This window comes from Parasteatoda tepidariorum, chromosome X1, assembly GCF_043381705.1.
Source record: "Parasteatoda tepidariorum isolate YZ-2023 chromosome X1, CAS_Ptep_4.0, whole genome shotgun sequence".
NCBI classification, from domain to species: domain Eukaryota; kingdom Metazoa; phylum Arthropoda; class Arachnida; order Araneae; family Theridiidae; genus Parasteatoda; species Parasteatoda tepidariorum.
The window spans coordinates 34,427,874-34,453,508 of record NC_092214.1 but is presented as its reverse complement, the minus strand read 5'-3'; the positions used below and the strand labels follow the sequence as shown (position 1 = coordinate 34,453,508).

At 28.3% G+C, this 25,635-nt stretch overlaps 1 protein-coding gene across 1 annotated transcript in view; it reads left to right on the top strand.

Annotated features, from left to right (window-relative positions):
* Nucleotides 1–25,635, top strand: part of LOC139426973 (uncharacterized) — a 238,153-nt gene that overhangs the window by 202,126 nt on the left and 10,392 nt on the right. Inside the window, exons 14-18 of the mRNA XM_071187246.1 lie at nucleotides 3,284–3,406; nucleotides 9,849–10,187; nucleotides 10,285–10,443; nucleotides 22,451–22,543; nucleotides 24,704–24,892. Of these exons, the coding sequence (XP_071043347.1) occupies nucleotides 3,284–3,406; nucleotides 9,849–10,187; nucleotides 10,285–10,443; nucleotides 22,451–22,543; nucleotides 24,704–24,892 (903 nt within the window). The remainder of the gene's footprint in view (nucleotides 1–3,283; nucleotides 3,407–9,848; nucleotides 10,188–10,284; nucleotides 10,444–22,450; nucleotides 22,544–24,703; nucleotides 24,893–25,635) is intronic.

Genomic DNA, 25,635 nt, shown 5'->3' with positions numbered 1-25,635 from the left:
GTAACGAAGCTTATTTTGTTTTGCTTGTTTCGCTCTGCATTTTCCCATATAAAGAAAACTCGCAGGTACAATAGAATTGAAATAACAATAAAAAATAAGGGTTAAGAAAGCATAAGATTTCAAAGCACTATTTAGAATAAATATACTCCCATTAAAAAAAATGAATATATTTAAATAATTTATCTATGGTGCAGATTTTTATGCTCTAAATTGCAATCAGGGTTCGAAATAAGCACTCATTAGCCGTTATTTGCATGTAAAAATTTAAATTTGACTCTTAAAAAATTACACCCTGTCGTCGTTTTTGACGCTTAGCATTTAAAATGCATTTTCACCTGCAATTCAACTTCTGGCTGAGTAATATGACAGACAGGAAGTTGCGAGACTGACGTCACGCGCTTTTTGTTATGGATATAATGTCACTTGCTTAGCTGTTTTTCGAAGCACTGTCACCGAGGAAAATAAAAAAGCCATAGTTCAAATGCCTTACACTTGAAGCAATGCGATGATTTTAAACTTATATATAATCTTGCCGGGTAAAAATTATATAGGCTTTAGAGCGGGCAAATAACTTAGATATTTAAAAGTTATTAAACTTTTTCTAAATATCGCTATTTTGGCAACCTTTTTTCACGTAAAGGAAAATTATCAAAATCATAGCCTTATTCTCAGTTTTTGCCAATTTTTATGAGCCCAGGTAATGCAGCATTGAAGAAAGTTTTTAAATATTAAAAAATTAGACCACAAACGCTTTTCATTTTTACAAAATTGTGGCTTTTCTCCATGTTGACGTTTTGCGCCGTTTTCAAAATAAGCGTTGACAGCGCTTGCTTTAGATAGGCTTAACATGACCTAACAGTTATGAGTAACAGTTGCAAACTCACAGCAGCTATAAATATAACATATTATTCGCAAAAAAGCATAATTTCGTATTATAACGGAGCCTTCGAAAAACAACCTTTTTAGTCACCAAGTTTGTTGATGCGGTGATGCTCCTTACTTTTCTTCTTAAGAGGCTTTTAACCCGGAAATCAGTATTTCTCATTACTTTCGTCTTGAGTAGAGTCACAATGCGATTCCTATTCACGAGTTTTAAAACTCATACGTCGTGATTCATTTTCTCGCAATTAAAAAATCGCACATCGTGATTCGTATTCACGTGATATAAAAATGACAAATCGCGATTCGTATTCACGCAATTTAAAATTAACACATCCCGATTTGTATTCACGCGATCTAAAAACCACACATCGCAATTCATATTCACGCTATTTAAAAATCACGCATCGCAATTCATATTCACGCAATTTAAAAATCTTAATTTGTGTTCACGTGATTTAGAAATCACACAACGTGATTCATATTAACGTGATTTAAAAATCACGCATCGTGATTCCTATGCACGCTATTTCAAAATGATGAAATGAAGGCAAAGTTAGCTGAACTGATTAAGACTGAAATTAATTTAATTGAAGAAGAAAATGGGACCCATTGTTTGCTAGGAAAGGATAACGAGAGACAGAAAACTAGCCATTTCAAAAAAATGGAAGAGCATAAAAGTTACTCAAATAACGGTTTGTGCTGCGAACGAAGGTGTAATTACTATCTCTAAAAAACTTGCAACTATTCGCCATAATGTTGCTAAAATAAAAAAAGAAATATCATTTATCTAAGTTTCCATGTTCTAATTTGACTTTTGAAGTAATAAATGTACTTAGAAAAACATAGTTTATCATATTTTAGTTATGCATTTCTTCTATCCTTATTTATCAGACTATTCCTTTAATGATGTTAGAAGTTTATTTTGGTTGTTCTATTTTTCAATTTAGAGAATGATTTAGGTACTGTGAATGAATTTTTTAAAAATATATAAGTTTAGGTATTAATATTTAGAAAAAGTTTTTTTACTAGTATGATGAAAGAATAAATATTGTTTTTAAAAATATTATTTTAAAAGTATACCTTCCTGAACCATTTTGGCACTAAAGAAAATATATTTAAGTGCCATTTGCGCTTGACTGTCCCATTTTAATTTTTAACCCTGGTTTCTTTCTTTATTAAATATAATAATAAATGCTTTTAAGCATGTGTGATAAGGGGGCTAGGCACAATATATTCAATTATAATAATAGGCAAAATTGGAAAACTGCGAATGAAACAATATTTTTGTTTCGAACTTCATTTAATTCCACAACTTAATGACTGAATAAAAGCTTTTAACAAAATATTAAAACTCTTTGAATTAAATACAATCCATTATACAATAGCGCTACAGTATGAATTTAGCAAGAAAATTTTACAAGTAACTATACTTACAGGTAAAATGAGCTCCCTCTACGAGATAAGCCTTTGAAACACATTTTTAAAAAATTAAAAAGGAAGAAAAAATTACTTTTTCAAAAATAATGTAGTATATTAGTTATATTAAATATTAGAAATTTTAAAAATACTCTGAGGCCCTTTTTCATTTGTGTAATTTATTATCACAAAACTAATGTTGAAAAATGAAAACATGTAAAAAGAAAAAAAGTATTTGCATTTACCTACGGAAATACTTATCAAGATGCTTAATACTTAAGATACTTATTACTTGATAGTTAATACTTTCATCAAGATAATTTGAGAAATGAGTTTAATTACTGTTTATATATCAAATCCTACAGTGATATAAACCTTTGAAACAAATTTTAAAACAAGCAAAAATTATAAAAATAATTCTTTTTCAAAAAAATAAAAGTATTAAATATATTAAATGCAAAGAAACATTAAAAATGCTTTAAGACAATATTTTATGTCTTTGCTTCACTACCACAAAATGATTATTAGAAAAAGAAAAGCATGTTAAAAAGAAATTTTATTTACCTACGCAAAAAATAGAAGCAGTTCTGAAATTTCCTGTCTTACCTCAAATTAAACTGAAACAATGTTCGATATATACATTAACTTAAAAGAAATCTAACAAAGGCAACCAACAGTTGGAATAATATACAACCAAAATCAGTCAACGTAAGATCTGAAGCAAATAAATAATGTATTCTAGATTCTATTTTTAAAGTCTAATATTGAATCGTCATCAGTCAAAGAACTTTTGAAGGATAGAAAACTTCTTCGAATATTTCATTCTCTGAAAAAATGCATAATTACGTAAAAAGTCTCATTTTAATAAAATAGCTTGCTATCTTTATCTTAAATCTAGTACTTATAAGATTTTGCATGTCTTTTTATTTTTCTAATTTATACAAATGCAAAGTTAGTAAAGAGCATGATTTTACATTATTTTTAGCTTTTGCACGACCGCCAATTACTTGGAATGGTCAGTCTTTTATTGCTCGTGGATTGCGTCTTAGTGACTTTGTGGGTAATTATTGATCCTATGGAAAGAGAATTAATTAATTTATCGATGCAGGTGAGTACAATTTTCAAATATATGTGGCATGTATTTGTGATCGAATTTTTGTTTCTCTTCTCTTAAAATTAGATAGCAGGAGTGCCTTGAAATTAAAGAATAAAGCACTTTTCCTCAGTTAATCAAAAAACCTTTACTTTTTCTTAGCGGGTGCCCGAAAAAATGGCCAACTGTTTGGATTGGTTGTTAACGTTACACTAAAGCAGTGTTTCCCAAAGTGTGGTACGAGTACCCCCAGGGGTACGGGAACAGTTTAGCGGGGCACGCGTTCCTATGCAAAATATGCAACAATCGAAAATTTCAAAAAATTTTATTTAAAAACGGAGATAGCCACGAAAATTTGCGATTACGTATTTTTTTGTTGGCTATTTTTTGCAGAGTTAACAGTTAATAATTAGTGGTGTCAACAACCAGTTGTGATTTTTAACTTTGTGGAATTTTTTTTTATAGTAAAAAATGCATTCATTTTTTTATTAGTGGTACTTAGCGTTACGAAAAATTTAGAAAGGGTACACAAAAGTCATAAGTTTGGGAAACACTGCACTAAAGCTTCACTGAGAAAAAAAAAGTATGGTCAAAACTACCAGAATATGGTAAAATTTAACGGCTTTCCGGCCTTATGGGAACACCTAAAAGCACGGTAATTTTTACCGAAGCGCTATGGTAAGGACTTTTAGTAAAAGCGCTTTGGTGAGGACTTTTAGTACAATTAAAAATATAATATGATGGAATTAAGAAGCTGTTTGGTAGCAAAATTTGAAAATTTAATCATGATACCTTGCATGGCATAAAAATCATTTATTATGTTAAATATATACTTTTCAATTTCGTATTCTTATTAAATGTGGGGAAATAAGAACTGTAATTTCTAAAACCAGAAATTCAGATAAACCGATTTTTTTTTTGGATACCTAGTTTTATATAATTGGAAAACAAGGTATACGAATTCACATTCCAGATTTTTATTTAAAAATCGCTTATTGTATGACCATTTTTGATCTAGTCCATCACACTACTAATGAACTAACATCATTCTCATCCAGAATTATTAAATCCGTGGTTAAAATTATTTACTGAAAATTCCTTTACTAAATAATTTTCTTTGTTAATCTATACAATTTTTCCATGTGCAAATACATTTCGGCCAAATCGGTGGGTAAAATTGTTTGCTAAAGATTTCTTTATTAATTTATAAAATTTTTCCATGTGCAAATTCATTTCGGGCAAATCCGTGGCTAAAATTATCTATTAAAATTTTTTTCTTTGTTAATTTTTCCATGTGCAAATCCGTGTTAAAATTATCTATTAAAATTTTTTCTTTGATAATTTATATAATTTTTCCATGTGCTAATCCATTTCTTGCAAATCCGTGGCTAAAATTATTTACGAAACAGGCAATTTATGTTTCTCTTTTCTATTTTTTCTTAAATAAACATCTCTTTTCTAAAACTATTTATGGTCAATTTTTAAAATTATCCAGTATAATATTACCTTGCGCACATCCATTTTGGGCCCATCCTTGGTAACTAACAAATCAATGCACAGAATAACAAATCACTTCAGCAGGCAGTAAGAACGACACTTGAAAACCCTCTTGTTACACTCAATTTGCGCTTTTGTTTTCATATTTTGTAATCTGGCAATCTTGCTGCGAAAACATTTTTAAATCATTCTTGAAAAATTTCGGTCCATGTAAGTTAATCTGATTTCGCTACTCGCTTTATAGTCCATGTTTTACTGTTTTTTCTTTTTATTTTATTTTATTTTCTGTTTTTACATGTTATTTTTACTTATTTCTACTTTTTGTGTTCTATTTTATTTGTTGTAATTTTTATAAAAAAATTTTTGAGTGCTCCTCACACTATTGTATATTTTGCTTTAGCTTTATTGATACAATATCAGAAAGCACTCTTTTTTACGGATATAATCGTGTGGGCTGATGAAGGGATTATATCTTTCTTTCTTTTTTTCCCGTTTTTTCCGGATTTTTAAATAAAATTTCATCCTTTTTTTTTAAACTGTTGTTTGTTATTTTTTCACTTATTACTTCCCCCTTTTTTCATATGTTTTTAATTTTTCTTTGTTTNACTATGACTTCTCTTTAATAAAAAAGGAGAGCGAGAGAGAGAGAGAGAGAGAGAGATTGTTACTTCAAGAATTTGAGCAAAAACAATAAGCCATAATTTTAAAATAATATCTTATGAAAATAATATAGTAAAAATATATTAAATAAACATTTCTCGACATTTATAAATGATTAAAAATAATCCTGCAAAAAACTATTAAAGAAAAAAGAGAACAGATTTGTTACTAAGAAGTTATTAAAGTTAACGTTAAAGCAAACATTAAGAGTTATATTTTCATCACGTATTTCACATAAAATTCTAAGTCCTCATTTCCTATTGTTTGACAATTTTGAGATCATAAGAAAAACTATGTCTGCTAACTATTAAACTTCTTATTCCAGAGTGGTAATAATTATGATATTTAAGAAATTTATTTTATAAGTCAACTTTACACAATCAACATCCTTTTCAGAATCGTGAAGATTGAGGTTGATCAGTTTTTAGTAAAATAAGTTCGTACGTCACAAAAGATTTAGTCAAAAATATTAAACGCAATATTTTAAAGAATTTTTATTATAAATTCAAGGAAAGAAAGTAAAACAAATGGCGAAAATGATTGAATTTTAACTACATCATTTCGTTGGGTAATTTTGAGGAACTGTAATTTTGAAAATAAAAATATATTTGATTTTCTGTGAGCAACTAAATTTTTAATTAGCCTCCCTCGTCGATTACGTAGTCTGTCTTTACAGTGTATCTACTGGAAGATACTCTGCTTCCTTCGGAAGCATTATTACTTTTTTACCCATATGCTGCATGTGATTTTCCTATGAAGTGAGCTTGTTGTTCTTAGTTCTGCAGCATTTGGCAGGATAATTCCGACTACTGTAACTTCATATGTTGCAATATGTTGCTTAACCGTACCTACTGGAAAGTGCCTTGCTTCCTTCAGTATCATAGCTCTCATTTTTTTACTGTCATACATCTGAAATTGCATGGCGCTGGTCCTGCTGTTGAGAGTATTGTAGACAATTTTTATTAATTTGGCGAAAAAGTTTGCAAAACATCACTTTGGACAAATGCAGCATTTTTTTTATCAAAATGTGAAGTTTTATCTTCATTATGCAAAATACGAAATTAGTTTGAACACACTTTCATAAAAAATCTTTTTGCATGCTATTTTTATCCACACAAGCCCCATTTAATGGGACTAGTGTGGACAAGTTATTAAATGCCTATTTACTATATTTTTGCTCTTAAAAAAGTATACAAAATCTAATTAAATTGAATTTTAACCTAAAAGTTACACTCTTGCATAAATATTCGTAATAATGTTTATTTTCATTAATGTTAAGCTGCATTAATATTTAATGATTAAGAAATGAATAATATTGTAAACATCTGTTTCAAATACAAACTCAAACTACTACATAGGAAATCTCTGTATTAATAGAAAAATAATAATTACGTAGAAATCCGCATTTGCTTTATAGATTAGTTCGGCAAATCAATATTAAATATCCACTGAAAGACAAGTTCTACTAACCTATGGGAGCAAACCAATAAAAGATGTTTGTTAGAACCATTTTTCTAACTGCTCTTAGGAGAATAATAAAATTAATTTCGTAGGAAAACTACATTTTAAATTAAAAATAATTTAAAATGTATTAAAATGTTAGTTTCCTAAATTTATGGTGTTACAAAAGAAATCTAATTTAATAAATAAAAGCCTAATGTAAAAAAATAGCAAATAATTAGTAACTTAACAAAATCCATCTAATTTAGTAAATAAATTCACTAACAGTTTAATGACAGTATCACAGAAAACTAATGACCACAGTAGACACACAGCCATTTGCAGACAATTGCTCGACGGACTGATTAGAGTGACTAAGCCTAATATAAGATAATTAAATATATGCAAATTAAAAGTGATTATTGAAATAATTATTAACCATATTCAGTAATAACAAAATACCTATTATCATAAATAATATAAATTAGCAAGAAAGAAAACCAGTTCGAAATTTACTTTCCGAAAATAAAATTATGTCGAGAATCGATTAAAGCTTTAAGAACAATTTTAACTTATAAATCACTAAATTGTTCGAGCTATCGACGTTAACTCCATTTCCATACTATCTCTCCTTCCCCCGACACAGCAGTCATATGCCGAAAATATCTTTGCAAGAAGTGCACCAAAAAATATCCACCTGAATTTTTGTTCTAATAATCTGACTTTCGCGTAATAAGTGCCAATCTCAATAATTCAAAGAGTTGACCTCAAGTATGCTAAATAATTAATGCTAAATTTTATTTCGGTATAAACATACCTTTTTTAACAAACTTGGATTTTTGATCACCAAAATATGGGCGGTGGCCACAATTTACAAAATATGGTCCCAATAGCTTATCCAAGAAAGGACTCGAAAATTTGAACCCCTCCCTATTAACGTGGTTTTTCAAAGCTCTATCGCCCAGGATTGAAAATGCCACAATTTAAGTGCCTTTTACTTATAAAAAAGATTAAATTTTATACTGTATATGCCATCTTGCTGTAAAGAATTATCTGAGTTTTAGAAGAGTCAAATATTGAAAATGAAGATAAATTATTGATTGTCTTTTTTTACTATTTCTTGCGACTTCAACATAGATTATCTAAAATTGTGTTGATGATTTATAAGTCACTACAAGAAGTATAAAGATACCAAACATAAAGAGCTGTCGAATACGTAGCCAAAGTTAAAAAAAAGTCTTAAAGTTAGTCTTAAAAGTCCAAAGTTAGTCTTAAAATATCTCAGTATCTTAAATGTCGTCCTAACATCTTCATTGTGAAATTAAATTCTTAATTCCCTGGCCATGGTGTGATTCACAGAACTATTCATCTAATCATTGAAATTTTATTTTTTACTCTTTGTTTATGCTACACAGAGATTTTTTTCGATAATATTCTAAACTACTTTGTTTAATTTATATTAGTACTTAAAGTTCTTCAAATTAGCATTCGCTTTTAAATAATTTGAAAGTTTTTTTTTTCTTAAAATTTCAGAACTATATCCAATTAGCAAAACTGACTGATTGTACTAAATAAGTGCACACTTTCCTCTAAAACTGAGCAAACAAATTATTATTTTATTTATTTACTTTATTGTCTCTTATTTCTTTGACTTGAGAAAATTAAATACATATTAGTTCCACTGAAAAAACCACAACTGTTTTCTTTGTTTTTTAAATGAACAAATTCTGATAGCATTTTTATTTTGACGTTTAAACTTATATATTACACCGTTAACTTTAAGAAAGCTGTTCTTTTAAAAGAAGATGTTGAAAAAATTTACTTTACATTATTTTTCAACTTATTATAGCATAGCCCAAGTTATTATAGCATAATTTGTTATTAGGAAAATGCCTTATATTATTAAACAGCAAATACTAAAACTTGACATTGGTAAAAAAATTCCGAAGCCATGCCAATTTTAGAGTCATCATCTGATTTATACGCAATTTTCGAACTTATTTTGATAAAATCAATATGCAGCGAGAAGGTTAACATACTTTTTATAGAAACTGAGAATACCAATTTTTCCTATATTTCGTCAAAGGAGGATAAGAATGATATTGCATATTTCTCGAAAGCTAAAACGAGAAAAAAGTTTATTGCTGTTATTTATCTCAGTTTATTCCATTAATTGCATGATAGCGGTATCAAGGTGAAGGACATGCGATGGAAGCCACGTTTACTATTATACTATAAATGCATATATGATTTATATAGCTTAAATAATTTATTTTAAGCAAATTATTTAATAATTTTAATCAAATAAGGGTGTAAAAGTAAACTCGGTCGATGTACACCTAAAGTATACCATAAAATATATGTAGAATAAACTTTGGAATGGATTGAAAAAAATGAACTCGAAGGTACGGAAATGCTAACTTGTTTGAAATGGCTGTCCTTCTAACTATTTAATTTTGATACCTGGTGCTAGGGGACATTCCATTTTCCCATTCGACTTTTAAAATTTCAATTGTAAACAGAATTTCTTTCCTTTTTGTCCTTAAAAAATTTCATGAACGCTAGCAGTAAAAAAAAATTGTACTGCATTGAGTATTTGTGGAAAGTAGTGACTAATTACGTTTCTTCAATCGAAGAACATATGCCTTTTCTTACAAATTAATAGTTAGCATAAATTAATTAGCATATAAGAAGCCAATAAGATTGAGACATAGGACATGAAAATCTGATCATTAGGAACGAAAGTTATTCAAGGTGATATATCTCTTTTTTTTTTTTAGCTCACTGAACAAGACAAATAAATTTATCTTTTTAGAACACTATTTTTAGCTTCATTTGCAAATCCTTTTTATTTCCCCAGGTGAACAAAGATGAAAGAAATGTTGTTTATTTATACCTAAGAGAACACTGCAGCTCCTCCCATATGGGGAAGTGGCTGGGAAGCCTATACATCTACAAAGGTCTTCTTCTTGTTGTTGGGTGTTATATGGCGTGGGAAACAAGACACGTCAAAGTGCAAGCTTTGAATGATTCTCAATATATAGGAATGAGTGTTTATAATGTGGTTATAACGAGTATAATCGTCGTTGCTTTAGCAAACGTGATTCCAGCAGAAAGGTATACCTTGACATATGCATTGGTCTCCACTCTTATATTTGTCTCAACCACAACGACTCTCTGCATATTATTTGTGCCAAAAGTAAGTATAGATATTATATACTAGGTGCTTTTCAACGACCGCTAGTATTTATTTTATTAATTTTACATGATTTTTGAATACATTTTGACTTTTACAGATACACACTATTTTCATTAATCCTGATGAAGCTAGTGTGGTTGCAGCATCTGGTGTCAAAGTAGAGTGTAAAACTCGTCGTTTTGCTGTGGACGAGCCCAGAGAGTCAGTTTATCGAGCTGAGATCTTAAACAGAGCACTAAAACGGGAATTATTAGAGGTAATTGTTTAGATAACTTGAAGGGATCATGTCCCTACTGTTTTAAAATAAGTTATACTGATAATAGCTGATTATTGATAAGAATAATAAAAGGTTCGCCAGAAATTTCGATTAATGTTCTTATATAGCAAAGGAAACAATCAAACAAAACACCTTTACCGGTATTCAAAATAATCAACTTTTGCTACAATACACATTTACCATCAATGGAAGAACTGCGAAAAAATCTGCAAAGTATCACTTTTGTCATATGTTATTGGAACAATGTCGAAAAACATCGTCTTTTCCATCTCTAAAGTGTTTAAACCACTCAAAACAAGTTTTTTTTCCGCACACTATTTCCACACAGTGCATTTTCGCTACATTTTTATCATTGTTTTGCTTAATTTGAAGCATAAGTTGATATTCACGCACAGCTCCATTTCACCAGTGACGCGTGTATTCCGACACGGCCTGAGACTATACGTGGTTTTTTATTAATTTATGACGCAGCAAAGTTAACTGATAACCGACCTCATAGCCCAAACGTATTTTCCTCAATTTCTTTTAACATAAAAAAAGCCAATTTTAACGTCTGTGTAAGGGAGTTGTATTCCTCACAGAGGAACAAGCAGAACTCAGTACGTAACAGAACAGGGAAGCAAGATTACAAAACAATCAGCGCGCTTCAATAAGATACCTCCCTACGGAGAGTGAATTGTTACCTTTCTTTCGCAAGTTTAGAAAATAGGGTAAGGAATATGTGACGGCATTTTTCCTGAATGAGGATAGAATTTATTTTCGATTTCAGAATTCGAAAATAAAATATTACATTTCTGATAACAATGCATTCCGATGCTCTCCGCATTAATTTTTATTTTACATTAATACATTCATTCATTTTTCTTCAATAATTAGAACATTCTTTTTTTTTAATTAATTAATTTATTTTTTTACCAGGTGACGGCTGCGCATCTCATCTAATTTGTATTAAAAAAAATTTAATAAAGGAAATACAGGGCAATGACCCTTTCATTAAAAAAAATTATTTAAAAAAAAATTTAAAAAATTAAAAAAACATTAGTGTAAGAAATACCTGAAGAGTATATACTGGTTCATTGCACTTTACCTTATATATCAATCTAGGGATACCTTGCAATGGCCATTTAAAAAAAATCAGCATAAGGAAAGCCGGACAAGTATATTCCAGGCGATGGCACTTTACCTTAAAAAAAGCCTCATTTATGGGAATACGAAACATTTTCTAGCTTTCTAATAACTAAACTTGTATAAGAAAGGCAGCAATCCACTTTACATTACTAGGACTAGCACTACATGCTTTTTGTTTTATAATCTTGTGACCGGAAATCTACTCCAGAGAGTTGCTTTTGTACCTTGTTATTTACACCCATGGAAGTATAAACAATAACCTTATTTCTACATCTATGTTTACGCCGAGGATATTGACAATTGCCTCAATATTCGTAGTCAGAGAAAAGGCTCAACGGTTTATTCCTGGCGGCGAAGATTGAGGTAAATGTTGACATTGAAAACGAAACAGTTAAGAATCTTCTCTCATAGCACATTATCCTTAGTTGTAGTGAGCAATTCGTTTTACAATCAAGGTTTTCTCACGATGTATCGTGGTTCGTTTTACTGTCGTATCGCGTGAGTGCAACTTCCTATTCAGCGCAATAATTTATTTGCCGCTCACTTTAATTCTTCCCCGAAGTTTTAAAAAGTACTTTATACTAAGATGTGCTAAACAAATTACTCATTCATAAATTTTTTACAAGGAAAACATGAAAATAAAATACATTTTTTACTATCAAACTATGGTAAAATTAAATTTAGAATTTTATTTCCATTTAATTAAAATTAGAAACAGATTCTTTAAGTTTATTTTAAATACGTTAAGTAGGAAAAATTATTACCGGAGTCATTTTTTGAGAATAAAATAGCAGATTTAGAGAATTTTATTTCCTTTAGGATTCAGTACGTAGAAAATCACATTCCAGATGGCAGGATAAATCACTTTTCCTCGTATTATTGCAACGGAACAAAAGGAAGAAAACTTATCATGAAGTTACCAACTTCCAAAATAGCCAGTGTATTGAGTTTCTATATTTTAGTTTCGTTGTCAGCGGCGCAATGAAGCTATGGGTTATTAGGTTATTGGCGACGTCATAACATTTATTGTAATAAAAAATGACATTTGTTCTCTTAATTACAATCGCAGATAACTATAAAAACAAGTATGCAGTCTCTTTTCTTCTAATTTATACCTTTATGAAGAAAAAAAATCAAAATATCTTTTAAAAAAAAGTTATAAATTTGCTATTCAAAAAATGTATTTTCTCAAAGTACATTGTTTTAGAGAAATATGAGAATTTCTTTCTTTTTCCAATGCCCACCTGTGTTAACATCCGTCACTTCAAGCATTTACAGGGCGATTTTGTAGTGAGCCTGAAAAAAATTTAAGAAAATTAATATCACAGCATAAATAAAGTGTAAGGTTTGCCATGTTTTGAGCGTTATTCCTTGTTAGCTATATTAGTGCAAAACATTGCCGTTGTTGTTTTCTTTTTTTTTTTTTTTTTGTATAGCATTATAGCATGCTTGCGGAGTGATCCGAATTCATTTGCTGTTTAAGTGAAATTTAAGTTAAAAGAACTCGTTATTTTGTAATCAGTACAGGTACAATAATATAGGATAGCAAGCTTTTTCAAGTCTAGGTGTAAAATTCAATCGAAAGTGATAATGAGTATAAAAATAATTTCAAGAACATTCGTTAAATATTTAACATACGAAAAAAGGCAACATAATTTCCAATTTATTTCATTAGCTACAATTACTGTATTGAAAAACTTTTTATTTCCTTCAAATTATAATTATCAACACAGCCATTACAGTTTCAAAGTAGCACTGAAACATAGTGTTATATTAGAAATATATACATATAATATATTACAGGTACAATAATATAGGATGGCAAGCTTTTTCAAGTCTAGGCGTAAAATTCAATCGAAAGTGATAATGAGTATAAAAATAATTTGAAGAACATTCGTTAAATATTTAACATACGAAAAAAGGCAACATAATTTCCAATTTATTTCATTAGCTACAATTACTGTATTGAAAAACTTTTTATTTCCTTCAAATTATAATTATCAACACAGCCATTACAGTTTCAAAGCAGCACTGAAACATAGTGTTATATTAATATTGATATAAATTGAACGAGTGAAATTTCAGTTTCCAAAAGTAAAATTGAAAGTTTTAGTAATATGTGTGTCTTCCAGAGAAAACTTGATTAAAGAAGGCTTACCAAAAGAGTTTCTCTACAGCATGTTGCTATTTGATATTTAATGCTTGTTTATTTAAGCACTTTTAAAGCATTGTTTTACGACAAGTTTAAAGGAAGCAACATGTTGTAAAGGTCTTCTGATATCCTCGTTTGTTTCTTCCGGGTTGTTAAATTAATTAGTAATTAAACTCATGTTTGCAGCCTAAGGTAAGCTACGTTGTAACCAACTATCTACTAATGCGTTGTATCAGGCATCAGAGAAATGCACTATATAAATATAACTAAATAAATTATTTTATTCAATTTTTTAAAATATAGCAGTATTCTTTCACCAAAAAATAAACTTATTTTGATTTTATACCAAATTCTTAATGTTAAATGGACTTTTAATGAGTCTGAAGAATATTTTCAATCGTAAAAATTAATTTATGTTCGTAACTTACGTCGAATTATACCCCATACAAACACAGCACAAGTTGTGTGACAACGATAGATAATATAAAAAATGATTATTTTTTGTAACAACACTCACTTTTGTTGTTTTTTGTCCTGTAAACACAATTAAAATTACGTATTTGAAAGTTATTTTTAACATGGCAAATACGTTTCATTTGGCTCCCAGGCAGAAGATTGTGCTGACATCTATTTAATAGACAAAATACTAAATTATGATACAGACAATACCAAACAAATATCTATAACTGATCACGATTAAATTTTGCTCAAAACATAATTCAGCTCCCCATTGTGCACTCTAATTCAGTTATTAAATGCATAATTTGCTCCATCACCATGATTCAAACAATGGTCTTCCTTTTAAAACATATGAAGAACATTTGGCACTGAGTGGAATAGTGCAACATCATGATGAGATTTTTTCATAACAAGAGCATCTCGTTTAATGCAAGGTGGTGGCTTGTCAAACATTTTCATGATTTTTTTAAAAAATCAATCAATTTATATTTGAAATTAGTCTTCTTGAATTATATCATTTTGAAAAAAACGCAGTTAACTATCTAGTATAATAACTAATATAAATTCATTTCTCTAAAACGTCATGCAGACTGTTTAACATTTCAAAATTTGAAAAAAGAATGTGTTGCCATTTTTAAAAAGAACTATCAAAAAATCTAAATCAAATTATAAATTCTTGAGTGGTTGATAATTTGTATTAAAATAATAAACTGCAAATGCTGTATATTTATAGTTTCTTGGAAATTAAGGTCGGTCATTAATTGTCTTAAGAACTAAATAAGATAATAGTAATAAGATATAGTGACTTGTCAATGTAATCAATGTAAAGTTTAAATTTCATTTTAACTGGTTTGCCAAACTGTAACCAATTTAACGATTAAACTTTTTGAAAAAATGGTTGATTAAATTTTCTGAAATGAATGTTGTTGTTATACAATGTTTATCCTGTAATAATAGAATAATGATGCCTGCAGTGAAAGAATAGAAATGATAAATGTAGCAACACATCGGACACAATATAAAAGTGTTTTATAATACTTTATCATATTGTCCGATCAATATAAACCTTACTCGCCACATCGATTCTGAAAGCTTCTGTTTCGAGTACTAAATAAATATAACTGACTATTAGCAAGTAGCCAATTTTGTCTCAATTTCCACTTTATAAGTTACGGCGCACTTAAAACCAATCAATACCTTTTATATCGTACAAAACAGAGATATTAAATGACAAATACACACTTATGCATTATTTAGATAGATTTAGCATGTTTATATTATTATAATTCATGCTTTTTATATTTATACATTTTGTTTTCATTGCCAAATTAGTACAAACACTTTTAAGAGGTATATATATATATATATATATANTATATATATATGCCTTTATATCTTATTTAGTGATCCATAATCACCACCCTTAACATTTACTTTTTTAAAAAAAAATTTCAAAAAATCAAAATCATACAAAATCTACTTATTAATAGTGGAGAATTAACATTTAAGTGCAAAAGAAATTAAGTGTGAAACAAGAGATTTGATGAAATACTATTGAGATCAATGAATGCAAAGTTCGATTAAAATTCTCGAAAGCCCGTTTGTTGTAGGATGAAACAAGGCGATATCAAACAAAATGCAAAATACACCGTATTATTTTTGCTCTGATTGACCCCGGTAATTATTCTTTGGATTGTGAGAATATTTTTCTGGTCTTTTTCACGCAATAACTTTTTAGGATTCAGAATGTGTACAATTTTATGACTTAATTTTTGATGCTTTTGTTTCGTCGTTAGCATCATTATTTTTAATTACGTATTTCACTAGAATACCTTATAACTTAGCAAGTTCAAAATTTAAACACAAATTCTGACAGCAATATTTTCATACACAAAATATTCATTTATACAAACCAGCAAATGTTTTCAGGATATAAAAATAATAAAACAAAGCAGTAAATATTTATATTCATACTCTGCCCAGCAAGATATTTTCTAAATCATTATACAATTAGATTTAACGAACTAAATAAATGTTCTATTTATTTTGAAATGCTTAAAAGTGATGGAAAATAAAGAAAATAAAATATTCGCATCAGAAATCACAAATTTAAACATAATTTTACAGTTTCTACATAAGTAATAAAGCCAACCGGCCTGTGTAGGGGCTAGAGAACTGCCCTTGCATCAGAAAGGTTCTGGGTTCGAATCCCGGGCAAGGCATGGATGTTCCTTCCTCCTCTGTACTATCTGTCCTTACAGTGGGAGCAACGTTGACCCACCTAATATGGTGCCCCTGAAAGAGAGGCCAACAAATCTGCCCTTAGATGCCTGTATGACCCAGGTCATTCTTCAGGTGGGCATTGGAGAAGAAGAAGAAAACATAAGTAATAAATATTTAGTTTCCTAAATCAAGATAAACTAATCAATAATTGGCGTAAGCAAAATAATTTACAAGTTATGAATACCCAAATCTACATTCAAAAAGCAAACTTTCTGATAATTCTAGAACTTATTTATATAATTATCTAATATCACAATAACCTTAGCATTGAATGTCCGTGGAGAAAGAATCGTGCTCTAAATAATGCACGCTTCTTGTGTTTATCTTACTTATAAAACTAAATAGATTAATCATAAAATGAACTATTTTGAAATAGTAGGGGAGAGTGGGGTCAATTGTAACATTTTTTACTTAACTATTTTTAACTTACAAAAATCCAATATATTATTAGTAATAATTGACAGACGAGTAAAGTAGACTATCCTCTACTAGAGAAAAAAAATAAATGCCTCATTTTAAATGTTATTTTATTAGTTATTAACAATTTTTGACAGTCGCGCACTTGTTACAATTGTCCCCACTTACGGGGTCAATTGTAACAGTTCATAAATTCAACTAAAACATAGTTAATTATACATATTATCATAGTGGTGGTATATTTTTTTATTGATCAAAATAGTAGTGATATTTTAGGAGTAAAAATAATAATGAGCAGAGACCTAAAGGGTTAAACTTTTAACTTTAAGGGGTTAAAAATTTTAATTTATGCAGTGAAAGGTGACAAATAAAATAATGTACATGCAACATAATATAAATGATATATGAAACTATTGGTGGTTCTTAAAGAATTAAGTAATGGTTTGTAAACTCAAGATTATTTATTTTCAGCTGTTACAATCGTCCCTTTACTTATTGTTACAATCGTTCCCAAGACGCCATTTCAGCTTCATTTGTTAAAAACAATGCTAGTTAATTAACAAAACTAATCATTTTTTTAAATGCTAATTAAGGTGTCCACTTACATATTCGGTTAATAATTTTTATTTGTTTAAACAAAATTAATTTGTTACAATATAATAAATCTAATACCAAAAAAAGTACTTACGTAGCATGAAAATATCTTTTGTGATGTAACTCTTTCAAAAGTACTTAAAAATGGTTGCCAGCAGGGGTGTACATGTAGATTTATAAAATACACCTTGTGCGCCACCTAGGAACCAAATCTAGAACTCGGCACTCGAAATTTTTGCTCTGTTACAATCGTACCCTGTTACAATTGACCGCACTCTCCCCTATACTTGTAAAAGGTTTTCCAATATTGTGGTAAATTAGTAATATGGTAAACTAAAAATAATTAATACAAAAAAAAAATTTAAATTGCAAAATTGAATTTTTTTGTTACTGAATTACTTTAAATTCTCTAAGAAAAGTAGATTGGTGTAAGAATTCAAAAAAAAAATTTTAAATTTTTCATATTGTATTTTATTTTAACAAAATAGAAAAGGTGAAAATATTATTTCAAAATCTGAAGAGTCGGAATCCTGATCTTGCCACTAAAGAGTAGAATTTATGCTCTTCAAACTGTCATTAAGATTAAGTACCGATTTGATTAAGTACCTTACATTCATTCATATGAATTATCGCTCTACGTTTTGATATACGTATGTACTGTTAATCGATAAAAAAATAAAAATACGAATGACCGAATGTTACGAAATACCAATGTCTGTGATTTCGTCAAAACTCACTATCAGCTGAATTATTTCAAAACAAATAATATGCAAAAAATTATTAGTTACTTTTAAGTTTTATTACCATAATTTTTCTATTTTAATGCATATGATAATTTTTCGCTTTAATTGCTTATGATAATTTTTCGCATTGAAATACAAAGTTTTAATGAGTGATTTAAAATTTAAATATCTAGTGGAGAACTTGTAGAAAATTTACAAATATTAAAAAATAAATAAACTAATCCATGATAGAGTCAGTTTTGTAACTGATATTCACATTTTCTGACATCTCAGTGGTGAGTTACTGATTTTCGAACTATGTTCATTAAACACTGGTGCTACTTATCAAAAACTAAAAATAAAAAATATGTTATATTTCAGCTTTCAGGAACAGAAGTGTAAAATTTTAAGCAATTAAAAATTATAATTTTAATATATTTTAGAATGAAAACAGCAAACATAATTATTGTAAATTTCTCTGCTATTTATCTGTTGTTAATTATTGTAAATTTTTCTTTCAGAAAAATACATAAGTCAGTAACCAAACATTTAATTAGATTTAAACTCACTTAAATAATCAGCTTTAACTAATACCAAAGAAAACATTCTACGTTAATTAAATAAATACAAATTTAACAAATGTTAAATCTTAAATTTATGTCTTCAAAGCCTGTTATTCAAAAATCTGTGCATTTAAAATCAATAAGTTTTAATTATTTAAAGTATTTTTTTAATTCATACATAGGAAATTTTATATTCCTATGTATATATATATAAATATTTTCTAGAAATAATTCATTTGTATAGCTTTAATCAAAAGTTTACGGTTACTTTCGCAACAAATATTACAGTAAAAACAATAACGATTATTTATTAAAAGTTTCTGCTTGAAACTAGTGAATTGTTGAAACAGTTTATAAATTCGACAATTTTGTGAGTTAAATCTTCGATAAAATATTCAGAACACATATTGGAAAACATATTTCACGAATTATAACTTTGACAGAACTGTTGAATTATTAAAATTAGATTTCAAGAAAATTAGAGAATAACGATGCTGTTATTCCCTAGGATACTAAAAAATATTCGTATTATTTTCATTCAAAATATTAAAGTATGATTCAAATATTTGAAAACAAATAGTTTTAAGAAAACTAAATCTTAAACTGCATTATTAACTACCACCGAAATGTGAACAAAACTATTCTTTAAGTTTAAACATTTTAACCAAATTTTTCTTAGTTAAAATTATGTACCATTTTAAAATAAATAGTTGCAACACTTTTCAAAAATTTATAATAAAAAAAAATAATAAAAAGAAAGTTAACCTAAGTCTTAACATAATGAGCGAGATATTTTCTTAATTATTTTTCTAGAAAGTTTCTGTATAAATAGAACAAACTTTTTTTAGATTTATTTTATTCATTTCAGACGTCTAGAATATTTTTTCTTTTTAATGGTTAAGCTTGGCGAAATTTGTTCTCCTATTTTTGTTTTTATATGGCAAACATACTTATTCTTTTGACGCGATTTGATCTCACGTTCTTCTAACAATGTCGCGTTTCTTTGATCACAATAATCTAATAAAAGTATTCTTTTCAAATTTTTTTTCATTTTCATTCTTTACTGTCTTATCATGTTTTGAAAGGATTTTATGAGGAGTTGTATTATCTTTTCCTTTCTTGTCTACAATTTAAATGAAGTAACAAAGAATATTGTAGAATAGACGAGATAATAAACTTACAAAGATAATTAACATTTGTTTTCTTATTTATAATCACCATCATGTAAAGAAATATTCATGAAAGGTTACTACAATTTTAATACATTAAAATAATGGTAGTAAATATCAAAATTATTTTTATTTCTTTTTTATCTCCATTTTTTTATCAAAATATTTTAACTCACTAATTTCGTAAAAGTATAAATTATTATAAACTCTTAACTTTCTCAAGTAATTACTGTTAGAAAGTGGTTTAAAAGCACAACAAAAAGATCATATGAATTGCAATTACAGGAATTACATAGGGTGTCCACTAAACTGCATATCCATCCGTGTGCCTGCTACTATAGTTATAAAATTAATGTCAAAGTATAGTAAACTGATTATGAACTAGAAAATGAAACCAATTATAGCAGTATCGTTATAACCAAATTAACGATTTGATCTCCATTCTTCTAATAATATCGCGTTTCATTCATTACAATAATCTAATTAAAGTATTCCTTTCGAATTTTTTTTTCATTTTTATTCTTTAATGTCTTATCATATTTTGAAAGAATTTTATGAGGAGTTGTATAACTTTTCCTTTCTTGTCATTAATTCAAATGAAGTGATAAGGAATATTGTTGATTAAGAGATATAATAAACTTATAAGACATTTAACATTTATCTTTTTATTTAGAAATTTTTAACATTTATCTTTTTATTTAGAATAACTGTTATGTAAAGAAATTGTTATAAAAGGTTACCACAATTTAATACATTAGGATAACGGTAGTCAGTATCAGAATTATTTTGGTTTTATTTTTCTCCCTTTTTTTCATCAAAGTATTTCACTAATTTCGTAAAAGTATGAATTATTAAAAACTCTACATTTTCTCTAGTAATTACTGATATAAAGTGTTTTAGTTGGAATTTTAAATTCCAATAAAAAAATAAGAGGAAGATAAGTAGTTCGATTCAAGTAGCTATTTGACTAGATTTTAGCATTAATCATATTAATTAATGCTATAAATCCAATCAAATTATTATACAAATCTAGTCAAATTATTAGGCTATTAAAATATCCTATAACATGCAATAACTGCTAGAAAGTAAAATAATTATTATATTTTTATGTAATAATTACAAATTGATTAAAGTAAAAGCAAATTTAATTTAATAATTTTAATTTTTAAAAAATATTTTATCGCATTTATGAGTTAACTTTCTTCTGAGCTACATATTTCTACACATACATTTATAAATGCAAAAAAATTCGATATTATGTCGCTTTTCTAAATCTTTATCTCCAGTAGGATATTCAAATTTCTCTTAAACTTTATACATTGAAATAAAAATAACTTTTGATAACTAATTTTAAAAAATCATTTCGTCATATTTATGTCAGAAACGTACAATTCTGCAAAAACGTACAAACATTCTTTTCAAGCGTTATTTTCTTAACAATAATGTTCACAAGATACCGTTATGCGTTAAATGAATGATGTTTTACAACTTGGTGCTTCATTTTTCTTATATCCATATCCCTTTTTGATATAGAAACTCAGTTTAATACGGACTTGAATAGGCACTCTGTATGGAGCTGTTCATATTTTACGTCAGCAATTAAACGGGGAGGGGTTTGTGATTTATTTATTTTTGCTGACAAGGGGGATGTATGAACAATACTAGCTTGAAACACTAAAATCCCGTACAAAAATTAAAACTTATACGTCACTCATTTTCGATTTTTTTTTGATGGAAAAAAGAAAAAATTATGTAACAATATATTTGAAAAAAAAATTGAAAGAAAAAGTTGAAGGAAATGTTTCCCCAAGAAATTGGAAATTTTAAAATAAATTTCTTTAACACAAAGTTACACATTTGGATAGCGTACAGTACAGGATAGTGTACAGTCGAAATAAGTCTATTTTTATTAATGTTTTAATAAAAATTTAGATTTCAAATTTCAACTCTGCGCAGTTGGCTATCGATATCATATCCAATACTTCTTGCTCTTGTCTGGTTTTACCTACTCAATCAATTTTAATATATTTTATTTTTCCTACTCAAATTCAATCAATTTTATTTAGTGTAATCAAAATAAATCAAATTTTACTTGTGTACAGGATAGTGTACAGTTGACATGAGTCTATTTTTAGGTTGTTTTAATAAAATTTGGATTTCAAATTCCGCGTTTACACGGTAGGCTATTGATATCATCTCTAATCTTTCTAATTTTAGTATGGTTTTGTCTACTCAATCAATTTTAATCTATTTTATTTTGCCTACTCAAAATAAATCAAATTTCACCTGCGTACAAGATAGTGTACAGTCAACATGAGGCTATTTTGGGGTTGTTTTGATAAAAATTTAAGTTTCAAATTTCGCGTCTGATCGGTTGGCTATTGATATATCATCTTCAATATTTCTTGTTTTCGTCTGGTTTTGCCAACTCAATCATTTTAATTTTGCCCACTCCAAATCAATAAATTTTATTTATTCTGATATATTTTTATATTTCAGCTAGACGAAGAATATAATAGACTGGCGGCTAAATTAGGTATTACACCATGCGTAGTTCGAAGACCAACGAAAGAGGCAGAAGAAGAACATCAAGTATGAATTTTTACCTTTAAAATTTGTAGAAAAAGCTTTATTAGTGGAAAAGGAACAATTAAAACTTTATTGTTAAATATAACTGTTTTTAAAACTGTAATATTTTATGATAACAATACAAGGCAATAAAATCATTATAATAATAATTGAAATTGAAAAAAGAAATTTAATTTCAATTCAAAGCATAAAAAATATAAATCAGGATTTAACACAATAGATTAGAACGGTAGAATGTCACTTCTATTCGAAAAATATTAAAGAATATATGTTTATATACAGAGTGTTGATGAATTTGACCGATAAGTTTTGCGGACTGATGCATTAAAAGAAGAAAATTTTTATAGAATTTGTGATTGCTAACTATGTTGAAAAAGAGAAAATCAAAAAAATAGTTAAGTATTTGTTAAGTAACAGTGAAGTATTAACAATAAGGCGGCAATTGGAATCATAAATATAGGGGGGATATATTAAGTCCTGATTGAAACAAAAGAAGTGTCTTCCCTCGTCTTTTAGGATTTTAGATTACATTTCTGATTTTTGATTTCCTTTTTCTATTCGAAAGCACTATATCTTTCAAGAAATGCCAGAAATTATTACTTTTGATAACTTACATTATTAGATATTTTTAGAAATAACGCTTGATAACTTTTAGAACTTCTATGGATTTTTTCCTAAAGTGTAAAGCAATAAAATTATACGGTTAGTAATTTTAGGTAGGTAATTTAATACTATACATTTGACAGATTTTAGATATTCTTTAAAAAAAAAAGTTTCTTTTAGTATTGCTTAACTGATTTGGGTGGTGCTGAAAAATTGTCTTATAAATTACATTAATATTTATTAAACATCTAAATGCAGACAAATGGCTTTCAACAACTGCTTTAAAAAATTGCTGATTGCTGAGTTATATTTATTGAAAAAAATCAATAAAGTATCTAAAATACCGCGAGGTTCGCATCTCAAATTCTGATTGGAGAACGATTTTGTATTTTACATGTATAAAAGAATATCGCAGAGCAGAAAAATATCCAACATCAGTTTATTTCTGAAAAGTAAATTAAGATTATTTGAAAATTATTAAGAATTTTCTCATTTTGTTTCCGCCCCGCTGGCAGTTGAGTTCAGTCGGGAATAAAGAGGCCTCTTAATATATTCACTTGATATAAAGCGGGACAACAAAACAGACCGTGCAATCACAGTTAAATGTCTGTAAGCAAACTAAATTTTTACAGTCAGGGTTTAAAGTTGCGGCCATACGTTAAACACTGATGAGCAAAGATTGTCGAACACGTTCAAACAAACCCAGTAAGCTAACGATGTCAACTTTTTTTATTTTCACCGAATAAACAAGGTTTACGACCTTATTTTCTGTGGTAATTTTTCATTCTCCTGATGCCTATCACCCTAATAAGAGCCGCTGTGGCTCAGGGGCACAAACTTTCAACGGAGTGACCGTGTGGCCCAGGCTCGAATCCAAGCGGTAGCTATGCTCGAATCAAATGCTGCTTCCCGCTAGCAGCTACCGCAGGGCTAGATTGATCATGGGCATGAATCCCTTTGGGGACGTGAGGGTCAGTTCACTCAAAAAGTTATGCACAAAAGCTAGTTTGTCCCAATGCTTGATCCAGGAGGTCCTTTGTCTTCTAAGTTTGGTTCAAAACTGGGCTACAGAGTTGAACATTAATAGCCGTAAGACAAAAATTGGTCAGATTGATAGCCACAAGCTCAAAAATAGTCTGCTGCTATTCATCACCGGTTATAAAATAAAATATTATCCATTTAAATTTAAAAAGTTTTTTAAAAGTTTTTGTCTTTCGTTAATGTTCAAAGAAATTCCATTTGAATCTTAGACCGAACACAAGTCCTGTGTAAACTGGATTTTGCTTGAATTTTTCTATAAATTAAGTACAGTGCAAAATATTCTAACCTCATCAAAAGTAACGTAGAGTAAAGTAAGCAAAAATATTGTTTATGATACAAAAATTTAAATATTTAATTATTTCTAATCTCCAGTTTGCAAGATAAATTTAAGAACTAAAACACTCACAAATGCGGATATCTGAAAAATTATCTATAAGTTTCATCTTAAAATTCTGTAAGGAACATGGTATTTCTATTTAAAAAAATGAAATAAAGTTGGTAAAATGTTATGTTTTATAGGACAATGAAAGCGACGATGGATTACCACCATGGATTTCTGAATATAAGGATTATTCTTCTACAGGAAATATTAAGGTTTGGGCCACACCGCGATCAACGATTGCCTCTGCATTTAATGCTATACATACCGTGGCTCTTCATCTTCCCTCAACATCAGCGGGATATCAAGGAAACTCTCCTTTAAATAAGGTATAGTAAAAAAATATATATAGAGCTTGAAAGCTCAGTATTTAATATATATCTAATAGTTCAGTATAAAGTTCTTGAAACAATAATTCCCAAAAAATCTGAATTGAAAAATATGTTTAGAAAAAAAAAACTTCATTGTTTTATAGTGCAAATGGAAGAAAGATCTTCGATTGTTTAAAACACGACACTCCTCTTCATATTCATTCATAATTCCTACTATGTCATCCTGACAAAAAGAGTCGTTTTTTTTAGTGTTTGGAACAAATCAATATTTCTTCTATTTTATCTTTGATACAAAAGAAGCTTTTCACAATCAAGTGCAACATTTTTTTTTTTTAACTTTAAGTTATTGATTAATATTAGACCTAAAACTATAAATTTTTAAAGTTAACAATTATAAAATATAGCTTCCATTAAAATTTGCAAACATGGTTCACGATCACAATCTTGCATCTAATTTCAACGATATTAGGTGCAGCTAAAGCTGCAGCAATCCATATGAAATTATTGACTGGGCAACTGTATATAGTCTGTTTCATTATACTAGGCATAGCTATAAAAATGATCAGACTAATTCTAAAAATAACTACATTAAATTTTCTTAATGTAGTTATTTCTCTAAAATTAGCTACATTCAACTTTAATTCCAAAATATTCTAATTTAATTCTAAAAATAACTACATTTAACTTTCCAATTTTAATTGTTGAGCCATGTCGATAGTGGAGTGCAAGTAAAGAAAATG